At 43.5% G+C, this 22,916-nt stretch overlaps 1 protein-coding gene across 2 annotated transcripts in view; it reads left to right on the top strand.

The window, feature by feature from the left end:
- The window catches only part of DOCK1 (dedicator of cytokinesis 1), a 268,915-nt gene that overhangs the window by 241,766 nt on the left and 4,233 nt on the right, over positions 1 to 22,916 (top strand). For both annotated transcript variants that reach the window (XM_077784742.2, XM_077784744.2), the window contains exons 48-51: positions 1,663 to 1,808; positions 5,435 to 5,633; positions 10,106 to 10,253; positions 14,965 to 15,110. In XM_077784742.2, the coding sequence (XP_077640868.2) occupies positions 1,663 to 1,808; positions 5,435 to 5,633; positions 10,106 to 10,253; positions 14,965 to 15,110 (639 nt within the window). The remainder of the gene's footprint in view (positions 1 to 1,662; positions 1,809 to 5,434; positions 5,634 to 10,105; positions 10,254 to 14,964; positions 15,111 to 22,916) is intronic.

Below are 22,916 nucleotides of genomic sequence, written 5' to 3' on the forward strand. Positions count from 1 at the left end.
TCTGCTCCAGGAACAGGGACAGGAGCAGAGGGAACGGCCTCAGGCTGGGACCAGGGGAGCTCAGGGTGGACAGCAGGAATTTCCCCATGGAAAGGGTTGTCCAGGACTGGAAGGGGCTGCCCAGGGAGGTTTGGAGTCTCTATCCCCGTGGGTGTCCAAGGAATGAGTGGATGTTGAGCTGGGGTCAGTAGAGAACTGGGCACGGCTTGGATTCCATCTCAGAAGACTTTTCCACCCCAAATAATTCTGCATATGACATGTGTTTTTAATGGGGACACTGAGATCTTACAGGAAACATTCCAGCCTTTGTGGTGTCCTTTAACTGATGTTCTGTTTGTGGTCCTTCAGATCCCATCTTATGAATTTATATATTCAGGGAAAAGTTCAAACAGTAATTTATTCCCAGGGAGAACAGAAGTAATTAACATTAATGATACCTGCATTTCAGTCACTTCAGTAATATCCATTTACATCATCAAGCAGATGACTGGAAAGTGGTGTTATCTCTCTAATTTCACTCTACCCACCAGTAAGAATTTTCAGGATTGATGGAGTTTTATCTCTTCTGTCTTCCTTGTACAAGGCCAATTTACCAGTAGTTGACAGGGTGGAAAATATACCTGTAATTAAACAGCATGAGATTCTTATTTGTTGACTGCAAGAGTTCAATTATTTTATGCATATATCAGTTATTAATGACTAACAAAGCTTGGAGAAATATTCAGAACTCTGAAATTGTCTGAAACAAAACCAGAACTTTCATATATTTTCTTCTTAACCTAGTGTCACTTTGTAAATTGGCACTCCTGATATTTTCAACATAAAGTTTCTCTTTGTGGGTTTTTACTCTGGGTTTTTGGGGTTTTATGAAGTCCATTTCATTGAAATATATTGACATGGCAGTCACAATGGTGGCAGAGATGGATTAAAAATTATGTAAATATGTAAAAGGTTATCTTTTAAAGGCAAGATGTAAAAAAGCATGGAAATACCATTGGAACAAAGGAATGTTAGAAATATGCTTAAAATTATACACCTGCCAGTGAGGACTTAAATATTTTTTTTCTAGTCCTTTGAGTGGATTTCCTTTAGAACCTATTTCTTTGTTTGTAACATGAGGTGTTGGTTGTTGTTGATTTATTAATGCTACCAAACTCTACCTGAAAGAAAGTCCCCTGAACCTTCCCCCATTCCCTTTGGCATGTGGATATGGGGTTTTTTGGGGATCAAACAGGAACATCTGGCCTTTCTTGGCCTGAAGGAGCAGGAGGGCAGCCGGCCGCGCTCCATGGTGCGCTCCTTCACCATGCCCTCGTCATCTTTGTTTGTAACATTGATTTATTAATGCTACCAAACTCTACCTGGAAGATAATCCCCTGAACCTTCCCCCATTCCCTTTGGCACGTGGATATGGGGTTTTTTTTGGGATCAGGCAGTAACATCTGGCCTTTCTTGGCCTGAAGGATCAGGAGGGCAGCCGGCCGCGCTCCATGGTGCGCTCCTTCATCATGCCCTCGTCATCTTTGTTTGTGACATTGATTTATTAATGCTACCAAACTCTACCTGGAAGATAATCCCCTGAACCTTCCCCCGTCCCCTTTGGCACGTGGATATGGTTTTTTTTGGGATCAGGCAGTAACATCTGGCCTCTCTTGGCTGCAGCTGTCGGGCCTGGAGGAGCGGCGGGGCAGCCGGCCGCGCTCCATGGTGCGCTCCTTCACCATGCCCTCGTCGTCGCGGCCGCTGTCCGTGGCCTCCGTGTCCTCGCTCTCCTCGGACAGCACTCCCTCCCGGCCCGGCTCCGACGGGTGAGTGGGGAATCCTCAGCCAGGGATGGTCCCTAAAGCTCCCTGGGCTTTGAGGGTGGGCGGCGGTCCCAGATCTCGGCGGGTTGGGGGTGCTCACCTGGAGAAGGGAAGATCCAGGGAGAGCTCACAGCCTCTTCCAGGGCCTGAAGGGGCTCCAGGAGAGCTGGAGAGTGTTGTAGTTGAGATGGAGGCAATCCAAAGCAGCACACTCCATTTTCAGAATGTTTCAAACTGGTTTTATTATAGCATGGATGCTTTTTATACATCCTTACAAAACTCATCAGTTTATACTTTACTCACTGGTCAGGAAAAACAAACAAAGTGTTCATTGGAATAGGCAGCTGGAGGTTTATCTTATTTTGGTTTCTATGTCAACAACCTTGGTAGAAAATTCTTTCAGGGTTAAACATGGATCCTCTGATCAAACTCCTCTCTGGCTCACAGAAGTGGCTGTAAAACCTCTTATACAGGAGAGGGGCTGGGGACAAGGGATGGAGGGACAGGACCCAGGGAATGGCTCCCACTGCCAGAGGGCAGGGATGGATGGGAGATTGGGAATTGGGAATTGTTCCCTGGCAGGGTGGGGAGGGGCTGGGATGGAATTCCCAGAGCAGCTGTGGCTGCCCCTGGATCCCTGGCAGTGCCCAAGGCCAGGTTGGACAGGGCTTGGAGCAGCCTGGGATGGTGGAAGGTGTCCCTGTCCCTGGAACTGGATGAGTTTTCACATCCCTTCCATCCTAAACCATTCCATGATTTGTTTTTAAGTAACAGTCTAATATTGGCAAAAAAACCCCAACCTACAGAGACATTTCTCTCAAGGCCTCTTGTTCTCTAAGCTAGATAAATACAATGCTCTTTTTTTTTTCCTCTAAGCATTCAAACAACACCAAAAAACTCCCAAGAGGAGATCAGTTCCCCCTTTTTAGAGAGTCACAGGTGTGTGAGTGCAGGAGGGATGCTCTGCAGGCCGTGTGTGCAGCCAGCCCTGTCCCAGGAGCTCAGGGCAGGATTACCTGACTGCTCAATCACTGCTGCTCACTTCGGCTGCCAGAGGAAAAGCTGCTTATGGCAAGATTGTACTTCAAGACTTATCAAGATATTTCACATGAGAACTGGGAATTCTGTTGATAAGCCCTGTCTCACAGTCACATCCCTCAAAGAACAAAATAATCTGTTTGCTGTCTGGGCTTTCCATGCAGCCTCAGAAGTCCCTTCTCTCTCTTCCTCCCCTCAGGCACCCCTGTAATCCAGAAATGCAATATATGACCAAGGCAGCAGTATTTTAAAGCCTTCTGAAGGGCTGCTGATTTACAGGGATGTGCTGGAAACTCTTGTGCACCTTCAGAGGGGAGTTATTACCTGGCTAGAGACTAAAGGCATCAAGTAAAATTAAATCCAGCACCTAAGGACCAACAGGATGCTTGCCTTGATTACAAAGAGTTTATTTAGTCATTGGGAGGAGCTGTGAATTGGACACAGCTCAGCTCTCATTCCACTGCCCTCTGGAATGCTTTCACACATTGGTGTAAATGTGGGACAGCACAGATCCTGAGTTTTGACTAATTCTGAACAAAGTTGTCTTTGTTCTGGAGCTGGAGCTTAGGCAGGAAAACAATCCCAAGTAAGTGAGCAACTTTGTTTTATCTCAGAAGAAAAAAACCATAGATTTTTTCCCTTGCTTTTTTCTGGTTTTCTCTTCCAAATCTTTAAATGTATTTTACTTTGTCATTGGGTGCTGTTTCCTTCAGGTTCACCTCACAGCTGTGTTGTAGTAGGTGTCACATAGCAGTTTTTGAGGATCTGAGTCTCCTCAGGGTGTATTTTCACAAAGACCATGGTGCAGCTCAGCTCTGAGCCCAGGGCAATACAGGAAAACAGAATGAGCAACTCTTGTCACTGAGAAGACATGAAAATACCTCTCATTTGTTTGATCAGGAGGAGAAGAAAAATCATCAGATATAAATAATATCCTTAAAGACCTCAAAAATTCAGGTGGCTGTAAAATCATGTGGGTGGTTTGGCACTGCTGGCCTGGCAGAAATTTCCTCCTGTTCTTGTTGTAGTTGGTTTTGGTCATTTCTTCTCTTATCTTTCCATGTCTCTCCATAAACTAAATTTGAGAAGAGAGATGAAGCTAAAAAACAATTAAATGTGAAGCTAAAGGAGTGTCTTATCCAAATCACCCAGTTTCTATTTAATGTCATTTCCAGCTCCTGCTCTGGAGCTTTTCAACAGCAAAGACTCAAAGCAGACTTTGACAATAGGACATGTTCTACAACTCCCAACTCTATAAATAAATAAAACTGAATGTAAAAAAGGGCCTTGGGTTTATTCCCTGCTTGAGATGGGACTTAGAAATACAAATGTGAGCACTTGCACTCAGCAGTTGGAAGCAGGAGAATCCTGGGGTCCAGTGGGATTTCTCAGCTCTTGGCAGTCCCAAAGTGCTTCCAGTTGGAGCACAGTATGCTGACCCATTTTAGCACAGACACATTAATAATCCAAATAATTAATAGTCCTAATACAGTGCTTGGAAGGCAAGCAATTAATCATTGTCAGAAGGATGGAAATTCCTCTTGTGAATTTGCAGTTGGCCTTGGAGGTGCTGGCATCACCCAGTCCAAAATACACAACTCAGGTTCCTAAAAAGTCCTGGTGTTGGGAGAGCTGGGCTCTGGTCTGGGCTCTGTCATTGAAGCTCTTTGTGGCCCTGGGCAAATTGTTGCCTTCCCTTTTCCCTTTCTGTAAAATGGGATGAATAAACTGGTGGGTTTGTTCCCAACCCATGGGATTCAGGATTTGGGAAATGGCTCAGGGGCTGCTGTTGCAGGTGCTGCTTTGAGCATCTTCCCATCAAATAATGTAGAGTGGAAACAACAACAAAAAATAACAATAATTTGGGTTATTGTTGCTGGGTATTGCTGCTGATGGTGGGGATTAGGATAATGTCAGTGCAAATTGTCTGGAATGTGAATACTTTGGAATTTCACAGCAAAGACTGTGGCCTGGACCTGCATGCACCCATGGAAATGCTTTTTTAGGGCTAAAAATGTCCTTCTTTGGGAAGTTTTGGTTTGGCTTTGGTTTTGTAATGTAGTGGTTTGAGACAGTCATAAAAGCTGCCAGCATGATTCTGTCGAGGTATGATCTTAGTAGTGTTTTTCATTTATAATATAAAATAAATCATAAAATACTTTGTCTAGCCAAGAGTGCTCCATCCTTGGAAGTGTCCAAGGTTGGAGCACCCTGGGATAGTCAGAGGTGTCCCTGTCCATGGCATGGGGTGGGACTGGAGTTTCCAGATGTCACAGCATGGTGAGTGGCAGTGCTGAATGAGAAACCCATTTTTTATGTGAAATTCAGGAGTTTGTGCAGCCAAAAACCAATAAATTTACTGCAGAGCATGGAAGTCTGCAGCTCTGCTTCTCCAGCAGTCCTGCAGTAATTTTTATTATAAGACAATTATGATTGTTGTGACCTTCTGCCCCCTCCTTCTCCCTCTAATGAGTTTTCCTGGATTAGCAAAGCCTCATTAACTCGAGTGAGACTTTGGGAAATACGTAAATAAAAATTAGGTGTTGTGAAAACAGCGTTTTATTGATCTGAGCAACAACATTTTTCCTTAGGTTCGTGCTGGAGCCCCTCCTGCCAAAAAAGATGCATTCTAGGTCGCAAGATAAATTGGACAAGGATGACCTAGATAAAGATAAAAAGGAAAAGAAGAAGGAGAAGAGGAACAGCAAGCATCAAGAGATATTTGATAAAGAATTTAAATCTACTGATATTTCTCTGCAGCAGGCTGAAGCAGTGATCCTTTCAGAAACGGTAACTTTATTGGCAAGGAAAGATTTATCTAATTCTGAGCCTTGTTCTCTCTCTCTTTTGAAATCAAAATGTTGATTTTTACTGTTTAGTTCCTCTGTAGACCAGGAATAACTCTGAGGGGATATACCACAGTGTTAATATACATGCTAATGAATCAAAAATACAGATTTGATTTACGGTGGGGAAAAGATCCTCTGAAAATCTTCACCCCAAGCTCTGTGTGACTGTTTGATGAAGGAGCAGATGGCACAGCATAGCTGAAATAAATGCTGCCGTCCCAGCAGCCTTTGGAACAGTAGATTGGGGTGGATTTGCTCATATTTCAGCTGCAGGACAGTGTTTGGTGGGACATTCCAAGGTCATTCTGTCAGCAGTTGCGTGTCCTTGAAGGGCTGTTTGGAGCAGAAAATCCTGAGCGGTTCCTGTGTGTAAGAATATTAAAACCAGGGCATATCTCCCTTAAACCCTCTCTTCTTGGCTTAGATTTAATTCACTGGAACTGTCCTCAAGGCTTAGGTAACCTGAGACGTTGGAGCTGGGAAATTGAAAGCAGGGATGTCTAAAGCTGGAGCAGGAAAAGTGTGAACTGACTGTGACCTCCAAATCTCTGCCTGGACACCTGTTTGGAGGCCAAGAGTTTAAAATTGCCTCCAGAAAGAAATGGAATGTTCTTTTCAAGATATGCACAAGTTCTTGTAGAACCAGCTTTGCACTCAGCAGAGTCTTGCTGGTGCTGTGTCATTGACATTGGATTTTGAAACTATTTCTCTGTCACCTGTGATAACTGCATCCTTTCATTCTTTCTGTTGGGTATTTATAGGAAGATGCTATTTACATGTTCAGCCACACTTCCTCTGTTTTCTGGATTTTGCCCTCCTTTTCCACTCAGAGATGAGTTAATCTCTCATACATGTCTTAGGACAGCCTGAAAAATCAGTTTTTCTATTTGATACGCCCAGTCAGAAACTCCAATAAAATCCCATCTGGGAGTCTCAAGCTTTTCACCTTTGAAACCAGTGAGTTTTTCTGTTGACTTCAGTGAATTTTGTATGAGCCTTGGTTTGGTTAAATGGAGATTCCTCCTGCACAGATTTCCACGTCTCGTGGTTTTGCTGCCGTGCACTTTTGCTTTGCACCTTGCAGCAGTTGTGTTTGGACTGATTGAGGACTGGGATCACCATGGCAGGACTTCCACTGGCATCTCCCAGATCCCAAATGGACCAGCAGAGCTCGTGGGATGTCACAGAAGAAGGAAATTGTATTTCAGGGCAGCTGAGCCAGTTGGAGCAGTTGAGAGGCATCCAAGGATGCCGGGGAGCTGGCTGGTGTCACTGCGAGGTCACTGTCAGCTCTCAGAGGTCTTGGACATTGGAAAAGCTTGTTCATGACAGGAAAAATGCAAATTCTAGCTGGAAAGGAGGCCAAGATAACCCCTCAGGGCATATTCCCATTTGGCATCCGAGGAGCAAAAATCAGCAAAGCCCAACATGGTTTGACTCAAGTTCTCCCAATCTTCCCAGTCAGGAGCTTTCAGTGGCTGACTGGTGTGAGCAGTATTCCCCTGTTATGGAGAGGGAGGCAAATTAAATGTCAGAGCTGGTTACTTACAGTTATTTTGAGCTTCTTCAAGTCCACAGATCAATAATATGAAAAGGAGTTTGCTGTTGAGAGAAAAACTCTCCCTTTTCAGCCTCTGCAGAGAGCTCCTTGATGAGCTCCAAGACGACTGAGTCAATTTGGAACGTTTGGTGTGAGTGGGGTTCATTTCTAGGTGAAGCAGAAGAAACTCTTTTGAGATCAGTTTACACGAGTGTTTGCCCAATTCCCACTGCTGCTTTCTGGAATTTTGAACAGATAATATCAAGGATGAGTTTAAAGATAAAATTTGTCTTAAAATTTTGCATGCTGGAGGCATCTCCTGTTAATGAAGCGAAGGGAAATTTGGTAGAAATTCAACTTTCCCTATGTTCAACATTTGTGTGCAAGTTCCCTTTTTAAGATGAAATTACTCCCAAAGCACTTCTACCACTGTGCTGTATGAAGAAAAAGACATTTTGCTTTTTCCTGCATTAAAACTTGGAAGAAGAAAGTTTGCTGGATTAAAAGTGGTGGAAAAAAAAGATTGATTTTTTTTTAAAAGAAAAGTTGGGAGTACAGATTTGTCTAGAAATGGAAATTAAGCTTTAAAAATTTCTAAAGTGACATTTTAGTAATTAATACTTTTAGTTGCTAAAATTTTTATTACAGATACTGGATTCATTGTGCTGAGAATTTTACAGCTCGTTGTGCTGTCACTCATTCAGTTAAAACATTTCAGTCATTTGGTGAAATTTTTAAAATAGATTCTTAGTTCTGACTTCTGAAATATTTGGGGATTTTACAGCAGAAGACAAATTTCCAGAGAAAATCAAGTGAGAGAAATGCCAGTGGCCATCCCCATCTCTGCAGAGCTCCTGCTGCTCTTCCCAACAATGATGTTGTGTAAAGAAATGAGTGTTTCCAGTCTTTTATGGGATCTTCTTTTTTCCAATCAAATGAATCACCATAGAAGAACATGGGGGAATTCTAAAACTGCAGAATTACTTCATGGAGCCTTTAGGTTTGCACGGAAAAGGAGCATTCAGAGGCTGTGTCATGGAATGGTTTAAATACTCTTCCCCAAATTTCACTGCACTCACCATGAATTTATTGCCTGATCAAACCCCAGGCCTTAATTACATAAAAACAGCAAAGATAAATCAAGCACTTGAGTATGTGAAGATGATCAGGAATATCTTCATCGCTTCCTAGAGATATATTATCTTCTTTTAAGTATCACATCAACTTCTTCAACATAAATTGTCCTTGTTAGTGCTTTGATCCCAGGAGCTGAGAGCAAACCCAGCTCTGAGGCCAGGTACTTAGCAGAGCACTCGGAGGCTGCTGTTGGAAATCAGAAGAACAGGCTGTGTTTTATTGATCTGGTGGTGTCTAACATCACTCACCATTGATCTGCCCTTGGCTAGACCAGGAAAAATTAGCAATGGCTTCATTATGGATTGGTGGCCTCCCAAGAGCACATATTCCTCAGCAGATCCGTGATTTGTGTGGAGCTTTCAGAGGAGGCCCAAGCTGTCAATCACAGGAGAAGTTCACATTTATTTCAGTAATTACAGAGTGACTTAACTTGGGGACCTGCCTCCAGTTGGTTTTTCTCTTGATTCTGGCATGTTTCCTTCACCAATTAGCGTGTTTTCCTTAGTTGCTTTTTTATAATTATCTGCCCCTGAAAAAGTGGTTCCTTTGCTTACTCATTCTACTAAAAATACGCTTGAAAGCATGTGGAAAGCAGAAACCTTTGGAATCTTTAGAATTTTATTTTTAGCATCAAAACAATTTCCTAGAGGTCACCCCGAGGTCTTGATGAACTTTCCAAAAAAAGGTCCATACTTTTTGGTCAATCATTTGTTGTAGAAGGGTCTCACAGGCACATCTTTGATGTGAAGCCTTTTAGGGTTTGTTTTCTGAAAAAATTTCAGATTTCTCCTTCCCAATGTACTTCATAAAACCCCAGACACTGGGAAATGACAAAATCGTTTGAAAAAGCCTGGATTGCTGCTGGCACTTTCTGTTTTGTCCCACTGAAGCACCTTGGAGTAATTCCCCTTTTAACTTCAAGCTGTTGCTCCATTTTCTAGGATATGTTTGAAATAAAAGCTTCATTTTTTTCACTATGATTCCTGTTTCTAAGGGGGTGGTGAATGGAGAAATTAGTAGAGCTTAGAATTAAAGTCAGGAAAAAGAATTGCCTTAACTAAAGCTTGAGTTGCCCATCAGATTACAAATATCTTTTGAGGGTTCATGATGGAAAATTTGAATGGATTATGAAGCAGCCAGAGCAAAGAAAAAAAAAAAATAGAGATATTTCAGTGAATTAAATACAAGCACAGTCAGGAGCCACCAAGAAGGTGTTTGTGAACAGATGATGTCTTCAGCAGAAGAGAGTTTGATGAAGAGTGAGTTAACTTGGGGACTTGTCTCCAGTTGGTTTTTCTCTTGAGTCTGGCATGTTTCCTTCACCAATTAACATGTTTTCCTTAGTTACTTTTTTATAACTATCTACCCCTGAAAAAGTGGCTGCTTTACTTATCATTCTACTAAAAATATGCTTGAAAGGATGTGGAAAGCAGAAACCTGGTTAAATGGTTAAAGAGGTGCATTTTGACAGGAAAGTAGACTTGTGTGAGAAAAAATAAACCTTTTGAGTGCTGTATATAATGTGGTGTGAAACTCTAAAGTTCCTCAGGTGTTACTAAACAAGTGGTTTGGGAATTAGCTCAGCAAACCAGACCAGGCTGGGAGAAGGGAGGACTCTGGAGCTGGGGATGAGCAATACTGGCTGTTAGCGCTGTCCTCTCCCTGCAGAGCATCAGACCAGCTCTGCCACTCGTTTCTCTGTGTTCCTTGCCCACCTCCCTGGTTCTGTCCCCCAGATCAGCCCCCTGAGGCCGCAGAGACCCAAGAGCCAGGTGCTGAACGTGATGTGCAGCGAGCGGCGATTCTCCGTGTCCCCGCCCAGCTCCCAGCTGACCCCGCCGCCCATCACCCCCCGCACCAAGCTCGCCTTCAGCATCCAGCCCAGTAAGTCTTCTCTCTGAAATAAACTCCTTTTTGGGGTGGAAATGGATGTCCTGAGCGTGTCTTCACACCATGGTGTGAGTTTCGCCATCACCAGGGTATTTCTTGCACCAGGGATTGATGCCTCAGGTTCAGTTTTTTTACTTTTCAGATTCTGTGCTGCTTTAGTGTGTGGGTCTGAGCTTCATATCAGGGGATGCTGAGCTCTCTGCACAGAGCAGGGAGACAAAACAATTCCTGCTCCAGCTGGGCACCAAGGACAAATGATCCAAACCTCAGCCCAGGAGCACAAACAGCGTGGGCTGGAGAGAGAAAAACCAGCAGGGTGGGACTGCCTGGGCTGGAGCTGGAATGGGACAATGAACTCCAAGGTGCCAATGGAGCAGAACTGATCCCAGGGAGAGCCCCGGGAGCGCTCGTGCATTTTGGGACCATTTTGGGTCATTTGGGTTCATTTTGGGACCATTTTGGGTCATTTGGGTGCAGCCCTGGCTGGGCTCTGGTGCTGCCCAAGGTGGATCCATGAGGAGATCCTGGAATAAATCCCTGCTTTGTTCTGTGACTCTGTCCAGCCTCTGTTATGGCTCAGCCTTCTCAAGGCATCAGTATTACTTAAGCTCTTACCTTTGCCAGCAAAAATTAATTCTATCTTTTACAAAAGCAAGCAGAAACAGTTTCTTTTCAAGTAATCATTAACAATTAATTAGGTGTAGAGTAACAGTCAAAAATTCGTGTTGTACTTTATCCCATATTGAGTGTTTTGAAGCATAAAGCAATATTTTTTGTAATTGTACATTAAAAAAACCTTCTTTTTGATATGCTGTGGGTACAAACCAAAAAGGAAAACAAAGGTCAGGCTTTTTAAAGTAGTTTTTGTTTGACATTGACACCTATCACTCAGCTTTTCTGTAAAGTATCATCTGTTTGCTTCAGTCTGCAGCAAACCCTATTGCAGAACTGGGTGTAATCCAACACCTATTTCTTTCCCAGTGCTCTTTCCCAAAACTTGTTATTCAGAGTTTGCAGCTGTCAGCATGTGACAAAAAAGCAAAAAAATAAGATATTTTTGTTATATGTCCCCAAATCCTACTCCAGTGCTTAAGTTAGTAAGGAGGAGAGGAGGTGATCAGTTGTCAGAAAAAACTCTTGTTCCATCAAGGTCACTGCTTTGTGTAGTGGTTTTGGTACTTTAAAACTTTCTCTCTTAAACAGTCAGACACCCAGAGCAAATGTTTTGATTTCAATTAACTTGTAACTCTCACCTTCCTTTACAATTTTATAGTCAGAAATGAAAAACCAAAAATGCCAAAATCAGGGGATATAGAGAACTAGGTGTTGTATATTCCTGCAAAAGATATATTAATTGGATATTTTGTTCATATGTGCATTTTATTAACACTTAATTTGATTTCTCTTTTTAAAAGGTATCTGAAGTTAGCAGGTACTTCTGAGAATATTTTTGTGCTAGAGATTGGTGGGTGTTACATGAAATAGGATCAGCTTATTGCACCAGTCCAGAATCATTTCAGGCATTACAGTGATAATTTTTTTTAGGAATTCTAAGGATAAAGAAGTTCCTTCAGAGCCCAAATGGGCTAAAAGCAGTTATTGGGTTGCTAAGCAATCCTGGCTGCCTGTTAGCTGGCACTTGAAGAGAAGGGAGTGTAAAATGTGATCATTAGGGTAAGATGAAAAAAGGGTCCCTTAACTGATCCTTTGCCAGCTCCAAGATCTTCCCAGTGGCACATGTCCAGTAAGGAATAAATATTCAAAGCACACCCATCTGATGAACCACCTTGAATAATGAATTTCATTGAATAATGGGGAGCACACCAGAAATTTGGGGTAATTATTTGTATTGTGACCATCTTAGGGGGGTTTAGTTCAGCTGAGGAAAAAACAGATCTGCAGCAAATAGATTTTCTTGGGACAACACTGAGAATTCCTGAATTTGTTCAATACCTGCTGCAGGGTATTGTTCCCTGGATTTCACTGAATTCTGGGAAAGATCAAATCATTGTTTTTCAGGATAGAATCTTGTTGTTCCACTAAGCAGTTGCCAGATAAATGAAAACATGGTGCTCGTGTATTTTATGAGCTCTTCCCGTGGGTGGAAATGCTCTGCCCACATTTGAAGGGATTTATTTATTGTGATCCTTCATCAGGATGAGGTTGGGAAGGTGCCAAGGACAAGCTGCAGGAAATTCCAGCTGGAGCAGGAGCTGGGGGATGTAGGGAAAGGGGGCAAAGCAGAGCAGGACATAACTGCATGGACAGCTGGGTTCCATCCAGGTTCTTCAAGCAGAGTTGCCTCCACACTTTGTTCCCTCTCCAGCTCTGCTGAAAACATTGCTCAGATCTTTCCCAAAAACCTGCCTTTCCATGGATCTTCCAAGGATCTGTTAAAAGAAACAAATGATTTGGGTTATTCCTAACAAAATGGGTCTCGCCATCCTCTTGGGAGCACCTTGGCTTAGGTGAAATCAGAAGTTTTATCATGGAAGAAGTGAAATCTTGTTAGTTGAAAAAATATCATATAGAATGCAAAGTTGAATTGCTCAGGGGGGTTACATTTACTTTATTTTTGGGAAATTGTGTGTTATTCTACTCAATTTCCCAAGGAATGTCTACAAAGAGGTTTAAAAAACATGGTTTGTTTTTAGTAAATATGGAAAGAGTTCTCTTTCTGAAGCAGGGTTCAAGGTTTTGCTAAAGCTCTAACTAAACACACAAAAGAAAATGTAATTTCCCAAATGTTTCCATGTATTATCCCAAACTGCATGGAAAAACCAACCAAAAATTCAGATATCAATATACTTAGCTAAGATATAGATGTTTAGTAGTGGGGGAGATGTGCAGGACCAAAGAGTTGTTTTGTGACATGGAAGATCTCAGATTCCTGAGTTCTTGAGAATGGATGGGGAATTCATCCAGAACGGACAGGAAAGTTCATTCCCAGAATCAATTTTTAGTTACAAATGCACAGCGTGGTTTCCCAGCTGCAGTTCAGGTCCATGAAGAAGGAGATTCTCATGGAGATCCAGAAAGAAAACTCTTGGGAGGAAACTCTGGGGAGTGGAGAAATCCTCCCTGTTGAGAGGGAAGGATAAAAAACAGGAGCAGTGGGAAAAGCGATGAGAAATTCAGTCCTGGTGGACAAACAACATTTTCAGCCTATTGGAGAGGAAGCCACTGAAAATGTGGAGTCCCAGGATGGAAAATAACCTTTTTTCCAAGTAGTCAAGAGTTCAGGTGGAAGGATGAGGAGTAAAATTACAGTTTTCAGTGACAAATCAATAGAGCCACCTTAGAGTTAAATTGTGTAGTGCGAGGCCATTGTAGAGAACAATAAATTCACACTTTTAATAAAATATTGATACGAGCTTTGCAATAAAAACATCTGCATAAACAAATCCTCTCTTGTTCCACAAATCACCCCAGTAAAATAAAATAGAAATAATATTTTTTTCCTAAATAAAATTCCCTCATTTATAAACAAATCATTTCAGTTTCTTATCTCGTAGAGATCGCAGTGGGTTTTGTTAAAATGGCAGAATTAAAATGACTGTACTAAAATGAGTGAATTACCCTGAAATACACTGTGGGGGGATATCTCCCCAAAAACCTATGTATCACTCAGGCCTCAATAAACTTTATTGTCCCTCAGGCTATTTGCCTCTCCAGCATATACCTGGGAGGATTTATCTGCTAAGAAAAGGGAATTTTCTACCCAGCACACAGGAATAATAAATGCTTGGTACTTTCTCGTGCATGATTTTATTTACTCAACAACTAATGGCTGCTCATTTGTTATAGTTACCTGGAGCTTGAAAGTTTTGGAGAGAGATGTACTTAATCCCAGGCTTTCATTTGTGCATTTTATTAAAACAGAGCTTTTATTTTACTGGGAGAAAGTCAATAAAACTTAGCCAGAGTATATTTTCTTTGTGCACTTTGCAAAACTTTTATTGTGTTTTAATGTATAAGGTGAGCTTGAAGGTGAGATAATTGTATTTACATAGCTATTTTGGATATTTTGGTGGGAAACACGAGACAAAAAATATGTTTATTAAAAACAGGGTGTTGTTCGAGTATTTAGAGGGTGTTTTAAAGTGAGTCCAAGGCCAGGTTAGACAGGGCTTGGAGCAACCTGGGATAGTGAAAGGTGATGGTGGAAGTCCATCGTTGTTGGAATTTGGTATTGAGATGATTTTGAGATTGTAGAAAGTCTCTGTTAGCTTTGCTGCTAAAGCAGAAGCCATAATTGGTCTGTGCTGGTTTCCAGGTTGTTTATTCTGTTTATCTCTCACATGTTCTGCTGCCCTGCCCAGCTCTGTCCTGCAGGGCAGCGTGTGGGGCTCTGCCCTCAGTGGGATGTGACAAACATTAAATACCAGAAACTCCCTGGGCTGGATTTACAATAACGTGCCAATATCTGTCACCTACGTTGGACAGTGTGTCCCCAGCCTGAACCAACAGAAAAATGCCAACAGCACAGTGAGACATGGAGGGCAGGAAGAAGGAGAAAAAGGACAAGGCACACCCAATTTCCTCCATCTTGTCCCCTTTGGACCCCTCATCTAGAATCCTAAAATTTTACTTCTGTACACATCACCCGTGACTGGATGATCCACGAGGTCCCTCCCAGCCCAACTCATTGTGGAACTGTGGGATTCAGCTGCTGGCAGAGTTAACCCAGTGTTGTTTTTTGCAGATCTGGAGCTGAACGGGATGTCCAGCTCCGACATCCCCGACGTTCCCCCTCCTCTGCCCCTCAAAGGAAGCACGGCCGACTACGGGAACCTCATGGAGAGCCAGGACTTGATCAGCCCCACCACGTCCCCCCCTGCCCATCAACGGGTGAGTCCCAGAGCCCCATCCCTGCTGAGCCCTGTGTGCCCTGAGCCATGCCAGGGGAGCTGCCATCCTGCTCCTGCATCCACCAGCTGATCCACAGGGGCTCTGCAGCATCACCAGGACCTGGAGGGAGGAAAGTTGGGCTCATTCTGGGCAATTCCAAAGCCAGATGTTGTCAGGTTTGTTGGGCAGGGAGCTTTCACCAGCAGGAGCAGCAAATTGGATTGAAAGCCTTTCAGTCCTGTGTCAGGAAAGGAAATAAAACATGGACCTGCCACCTTCCCTTCCTGGAGCTCTGCTCTGCCAACCTTCAGTCACCACTCATTTATTTCCCTCAGTCACCACTCATTTATTTCCTTGAGGCAAACTCGTGTCCCCTTTGAGGCAAGGAGCTCAGAAACTCTTCATCACCAACAGGCTTTGCAGCTTTCTGAGGAAAATTCGCTTTTTCAGCTTCGTTTCCTGTAGCTGGAAGCTTTTAAAAATAATGTGGTCCTTTTCCTTAAAGCAGCACTTTTGAGAAATGCCTTTTACTTTCTTTATGGGCAAAAAAAACACATTTAAAGGGGTGTGGAGAGTTGATCCTGCCCCACCGAAGATTCTCCATCACTCCCCTCCTCAGTGGGCAGGCAGAGAAAATGCAGTGAAAGTGCCATGGGTTGAGATAAGGACAGGGAGAGATCCCTCACCCCTTGCCCTCAAAACAGGCTCCACTTTGGGAAATTAATTGAATTTATTACCAATCAAATCAGAGTAGGGCAGTAAGACCCCACGAGGTCATGAGTTTCCTTTGACTTTGAAATGCCAAATTTTGATCGAGCTGTTTTGTGGTAAAATTCCGTGCAGAATTGATCCCTTTTGTTTGCAGAAGTGTCATCCAGGATTCCTCTGAAGTTCACCATTCCAGTGAAATTCTGTAATTGTGTGGAGCAATTTGCTTTCCAGCAAATTTCATGGCGGCAGAAATGCAGAAATCTCAACAGAGGAGGAGTCAAGCAGGAATTTGGTTTGATCCTGGGCATAATTGTGTTTAACACAGATTGTCCCAGTACATGAGTCCAGCTTTTCCAGGGTTGAAATTGTGCCTTTGTTGTCGCAGGAACTGACTTTTTTGGTATTGTTTTACCATTTCAGGCTGAATGGTAAAATAAAAAATACAGATCTAGAAGTAACTTCAGGAGTGAGAATAGAGATATTCAAACCACCATCATTTTAGTCTTTATTTTCATATACTGAAAAATTCTCTATTCTAAGCCTCTCTTCTATAGTTGTTCCCCATGGCTGGATCATTTTAGTCAATATTTTCACTTTCCTTCTCATTTCCATCAAACTTTACTGCACTTCTAACCTTATAACCCATTTCCCCAGCATCTCTCTCAGGGGCCAGCTCTCATTTGCCCTGAATACAGCCCTCTAAGTGGAAAATTACAGAATGTACAGCAGGGCTGCCAGGAGGTTTGTCTAAGGAATCCATCTCCAGGAAGAAAGCTGAGAAATTCACATTAGGATTCACTTTTCTTCAACTCCTTCCTGCATAAACTCCTGCGTAGTAAATTCATTTTGTGTGATGTACTGTAAGGTTTAGGCTGTGGTAGTAGCTCAGGATTGCTAAAATGAGTTCAGATTTTAGCTAAGTATCAAACAGTGACAAGAAATAAAATCCTGGCAGCCAGGTGTTTTTTTTTTTTCTGGCTGGGGAGGCTTTTGGAAGGGGTTTCCACTCTGGGGATTGATGTTTTTAGTTGCTGTATGACTCCCAAATGCCACGGGGGTGTGGTTTTGGGAGCCCATACCTGGGGATAAGTGAGCCTGATTTGCTCTGTGACCTTGTGCAGCTCCTGTACCTGCCACAAGCAGAATTTCCACATCATTAAATGGGAGTTCAGAAATATAGTACCAATACGCTCCCGTGGTTTTTTGCAAAGTTTTATTCAGCTCCTAATATTTTTCCTCTTTCCAGTCTTGATTGCTCAGGCTCCTCTCATTTTTTTAAACTACATTTTGTCTCTGTAGGAACATACCCCATTTTTTAATATCTGGCGTTGAAGGGCATCAGGATTTAATAGCTCAGAAATGCAATCAGATACAGGCTGCATCTTCTTATCTAACTGCCCACAATTTTCTTCAGCATCTGTGTTTTTATAAGCTTTCCAAGACCATGGAATGTGGTTTCAAAGCCTGGCAGAAGGATTTAAGGCAGAGCTGTCCCAGAGCCACCTGTCCTGTGCAGGGCCAGGAGTGGCACTCATTGATCCTTGTGTGTCCCCTCCACCTCAGCAGATTCTGTGATTCTGTATTGGGTTTGGAATTGATTTTGGAGAAGGCTTCTAATCTTATAACAATCACTCTGTGCCTTTATTTCATCAGGCTGGTAGGAAGGAAGCTTTTAAAGAACATCAAGAAAATGAGTAGTGCTGGACATGAAAGATCAGATGGGTGAATTCTCATTGCTGCCATGATTAAATCCCACTCCACAGTTTTAATGACTTATGTTTCATGGGTCAAATAGCTCCATAATTCATAACTGGATAATTCTCTGCCTGGTAAACTGATCATCTTTTAAATTACACTGCAGTTCTATCAGTGAAGAAAAATCAGTAAAACCTATTAGAGATAAGATTATCTCAGTAGCTTTTAAACTGGAAATATCTCGTCGTGTGAGGAATGATTGTGTTTTTCACTCTGGTTGTCTTGCAGTGGGTTATGAAAGGCAGGAAAAGTGCTGTAGTGAACTAAAAGCAGGCAGCCAGAAAGGGATCAGATGCTCCAAGTCAAACTGCAGGCAGTAATGTCATTTTTGAGACAGCAATCTCAGATATTCAGAGTCCAGTGTTACCTTGGTCTACCTGAACTCTTTAATCCAGGTGATCACCTCATCATTTCCTGATTGTCCCTTACTCTATGTTAATTCTGAGACCTGTGTAGGTATTTTCATGCTCCCTGCAATTTGTTCTGCTAAAAATGTCCTTAATAATATATGGGAACATAAAAAAAAAAAAAAAAAAAATCTATGACTCCTGCAAGGATTATTATTACATCAAGGGATTCCTTTAGGCACTTATCATTTTTTATGGGTTCATCCTCACCCTTGCATACAAATCAACCTCCTGCTTAGTATTCAGAGCAGGGAGGCAGCTCAAAGAAAATAGATAAAGGAGCACTTGGGTTGCTAATATTGGCTATAACACTTCCAAAGCATGGGGTAATGGTTGGGATGGGAACATCTCCATCAATCCAGCACATGTGGAACGTGGGGATGGCTGAAGCCTGTGAGAGCACAACAGCCTTGGGTTGGCTCTGGTGTGTGGGGATTGTTCTGGTTGCTCATTGGGATAAAACTGGATGATTTATTCAGCTCTAACACACAGAAGGCACAACCCAGGAGGATTTTTCATGTGTTGCAATGCAGGTGCTGCAGTGCTGGAAATTCTCTCTTGTAGCAGCTGCAGTGAGCAAAAACCCACCTTAAAGGCTTCAGCAAATGCTTGTCCTCATGTGGACAGGGACAATGAGGCTGGAAATGCAGCTGGAGCTATGGAGGAGCAGGAATTAGGGAGCACAACTTGCTCCCTATCTGATCTCTGCTGGCTGTGAGCAGGGGCAGGAGCAGGGGGTGCCTGGAGCTCTGTCAGGGCAGGTTCAGGTTGAATTTCAGGGAAAAGTTCTTCCCCCAGAGGTGCTGGCACTGCCCAAATTCCTCAGGGAATGGGCATGGCCCCGAGGCTGCCAGAGCTCCAGGAGCCTTTGGATAATGTGCCCAGGAGAAAAATCAAATGAAAATATGGGGTTTATTTGCCATCTGATCATTGTTTTTGCCTGCTGGGGGTGGGAAACCTTGCAAGCCTTTCCTCCTGTGCCAGTCTCTCACTCTTCAGTGGGTTAAGATGTTGCTGAGCAAAGAGTTTCTGAAAAATTCATTTACTTTTTAATAAGTCTCCAAGTCAATGGACTGCCACTGCTTTTTACAGGATTTTGAGTGAAACCTGTGGTCTCCTTCCTGCTGTCTGCCCAGAGATGTGATGTGTCCCCTGATTCAGATCAGGAGTGGCCGTGTCCCACTCTCCACACGGGATCAGGCCATGGTTTGGGCCATGCTGGTTTATCTCTCTTGCAGGACCTGGGCCTTCAGTGAGGAATGCAGGGTCAGTCTGGAGTCTAAAGTGAATTCTGAGTGTTTTGCTCATCACTCCTGAGTCTGTCTGTGCACGGACTGGGACGGGGAAGCAGCGCTGGGGAACTGGAGTATCATCCAGTGTGGGCACAAATACTCATGGTGTCCACGTGGAGAAATGTTCCACAGAGGGAAAGTGGCCTCAGAAATGTTCCACAGAGGGAAAGTGGCCTCAGCTGTGCTCCAGCAGAGCTGTCACACCCCAGGAGCCAGGTCCTCCCTGCAGGAGGGGTGCAGACCCCTGTCAGCTCCAGCTCTGCCCTCATCCACTGCCACTGTCCCTCACAAGCCTGGCAGAAATCATGGGGAAAGTCACAGAGTCACCAAACAGTTTGGGTTGGAAGGGACCTTAAACCCCATCCATTCCCACCCCTGCCATGGCAAGGACACCTCCCACTGTCCCAGGCTGCTCCAGCCCCAGTGTCCAGCCTGGCCTTGGGCACTGCCAGGGATCCAGGGGCAGCCACAGCTGCTCTGGGCACCCTGTGCCAGGGAACAATTCCTGCCCAAAATCCCATCTAAATCCACCCATTGTCAGCCTAAAGCCATTCCCTGGGTCCTGTCCCTCCATGCTTGTCCCCAGTTCCTCTCCAGCTCTCCTGGAGCCCCTTTAGGTCCTTGCAGAGCTCTGAGCTCTCCCTGGAGCTGCTCCTCTCCAGGTGAGCCCCCCCAGCTCTCCAGCCTGTCCCCTTTGATCTGCTCTGGGATTCTGGCCTGGAGCAATTCCACGTTGCCCATTTTGAGGCGTTTCTCCTGTTGCCCTGTGAGGGGCTGAGAGCTGGGAGCACACATCTCTGCAGAAGAACCCTTGCAGTGCCTCTCCCTGATCCCAGTGCACTCCAGCAAGGGCAGGTGATGCCTGTGCCACCGAGTCAGATGAGTCTCTAATAGATGATGGATGAAGCAGGGGCTACACAGTCATTTCCCATCAGCTACCTGCTGGATTTTGCACAGAACTTTGCTCCCTGGGTCAAACAGCCAATTAGCTTAAACTGTCTGTAATTTGGTTGCCATTAGCAGAGTGTGGCTGTTCTCCCTGCTGGAGAGTTATTCTACCAGAGCCTCACACTCAAATGTTGTTTTTCGTTGCAGATACGAAATAACCACGTTGTTGTCAGGCATCTCAGCTCCGTGCTGAAGGAGTAACTCTGAAAGCATTTTCACAGTCCTGGCTGCCTGATGGTCTATTTACATCCCATTTCTGCTGCTTCTGACCTAATTAGATCCCTTAATCCTTCCAACCAAAGTGGTTCTCTCTGGATCTCCAGAGCATGTCCTGTTGGTGACCACTGAATTTCAAGGAGTTCCTTGCACAGGAAGAAATCTCGTGCAATGCCACAAGGACCCTTTTGGAGAAACAAATTCTGGTTGATTTTTTTGGTAGTTGTTTCTTTCAACATTATTCTATGAACAAAAAACAACTCGTTTCTCATTTTGCTCCTTCAGAGTAGCAAAAAAAAAAATTTAAAAAAGCATTTTCTGTAATTGATTTTTACTACATCTTCAACACGCCTGGTGTAGTGCAGTTTATATCTCTCCGTAAGAGAAGACAGACAAATGTTTTTAAACTTGATTCTTTTCTGTATCAGGGAAAGGAAAAAAAAGCAGCAAACAAATGGGAGCAATTTCATGTCTGAAGCAGAAGGAACAGATTGTTTCTGTGTTGCAGATGTGCCTTTTACATAAGGTTTCTGCTTCCCCTGAGGTACCCCTGAGTCAAGGATTCTGCCCAAAATAGGTTGGGATGTCAAGCAGCAGCTTCTGTCAGTTTGTCAGGAAGGAAAGGGAAAAGTCAGGTTCACAATTAACCACCGAGATATAAATACCAATTTGGCAAAGAGAGTTTTAATTAAACACAAAATCGAGGCAAACTTATTTTCATTGCAAAGTTTCTAAGAGGAAGCACAGCACAGATGAGCTTTATAAGCCTGATAATAGCTTTTGTGAGTGTGGTGTTAAAGGGAGGGAGGAAACGTGGTTGAATTTCTGTCCTGGGATAAAAGGAAGGATGGATCAGCCCTGGGAGTGGTGGTTTGGACTTGCCCCAGCTCCATAATGGAATGTTTGGTCTTGCAAAATTCCCAACAATGTCGCCCCAACCAGCATTACACATCCTACTTCATAGATTCATTGGGAGCTTATTATATAAATGAACATGTGCTAAATTTATCCGACTTTCTAATGGAAATTGTAAATTCAATTATAATAATTATCTACCTATCTCTGCTATTTCTTTCTGCCTAATTTGCTTGCAGAATCTGAGCTCGGGTAGGTTTTGAGCTTGTTATTTATAGCATATATATTTAGCTTTTTCTCATTGTATTTGCATTGTCTGTGCTTTTCAGAACCAGGTTTTCAGGGCTGATTTGATTGTTCTCTGATCAATATGAAGGGGCTCATTTGCTTGAGAAATGCCTTTGATCTAATTGAATTGAGAATTATTGCCAATAGAGTGTTATTTAAATTCAAAATGGATTTGCACAAATGATGCTATCAGCAGAGTTGTTTTTTTTTTTTCCTGTTGATGAATATGAAGTTAAAGAGAGCAAAGCAGGGAGGAAAGTTTTATGTTTTGTGCTGTGGTTTTGAGGAGCACGTGGTTTATGCAGTTTGAAGGCAATGTCAGCTCCATGAGATGTTGGATGTTCTGCAGACCACCAGCATTTCCCAGAGCTTTCCCAGAGCCCTTGCCTGGATAAAGGACTGTAATTCAGTAAGTTTTCAGGGATTTTGGAATCTTCAGATCCTAACTGACATTTATTCAGGTGCCTTAGCAGGAATTCAGGAGTTAACGTGCCAAGTTAAGAAGGGGATTTGCTCAGGTAGAAGAAATATTTAATGGTTCTGGCTGTTACACTTCAGAGGCAGATCAGCAGTAGCAATTTAATTAAAAACCAAACAAATTCTTCAATTTTGCATGCAATAAAAAAAATCAAATTCTTATTTTGTCTGCCTTTCATATTAATCTGTTGACTTTCCTGACTCAGGGATCATCATGTCCCACTGAAAGCTGGGAACAAGCAGTGCCTGTTTGGAGCCTGCTGTGGGAATTCATTCAGGGTGGGAAAGGGCACTAAAATCATCCAGTCCAATGTGTCCCCAGCACTGCCAAGGCACCACTGACCCCTGTCCCCAGTGCCAGGGGTGGGTGCCTCTTTTCCAGGGAAATGCAGCTTTGCAGACCGGGCACCCTGCTCCAGTGCCTCACTTTTGGTTCAGAGATTCTCCCTCAGCAGCAGATCAAACCCAGTGAATTTCCAGAGAGCATTTTGAAGGCAAGGATGACACTGGGAGCAGGCAGAAAGAGCAGTGGTGCTGCTGGAGAGCCTGGGGAATGGACAGTGGATGGATGGAGCAGAATGGAGAGACAAGCTCAGGGCATGGCTCACCTGGTGGTGGTTTGGGATCCCTCTTCCTTTACCTGGAGAGTTTGGAGGAATGAGGAAAGGTGTCAAATGGATTGGAAAGTGGTGCTGTCCAGGCAGGACACAGGAAAGAGATTCCAGCAAAGATCCAGCCTACCTGGCTCAGCCAGTTTGCATTCCTAGCTTTCTCCTTAGTCTGTGATCAGTAAAACTGTCTGGTGAAATCTCAGATTTGTAACTCCATGCTGGCTTCTCCCTGCTTGGCAGAGCATA

The sequence above is a fragment of the Lonchura striata genome, chromosome 6 (assembly GCF_050655825.1).
Source record: "Lonchura striata isolate lonStrDom1 chromosome 6, ASM5065582v1, whole genome shotgun sequence".
In the NCBI taxonomy this organism is placed as follows: domain Eukaryota; kingdom Metazoa; phylum Chordata; class Aves; order Passeriformes; family Estrildidae; genus Lonchura; species Lonchura striata.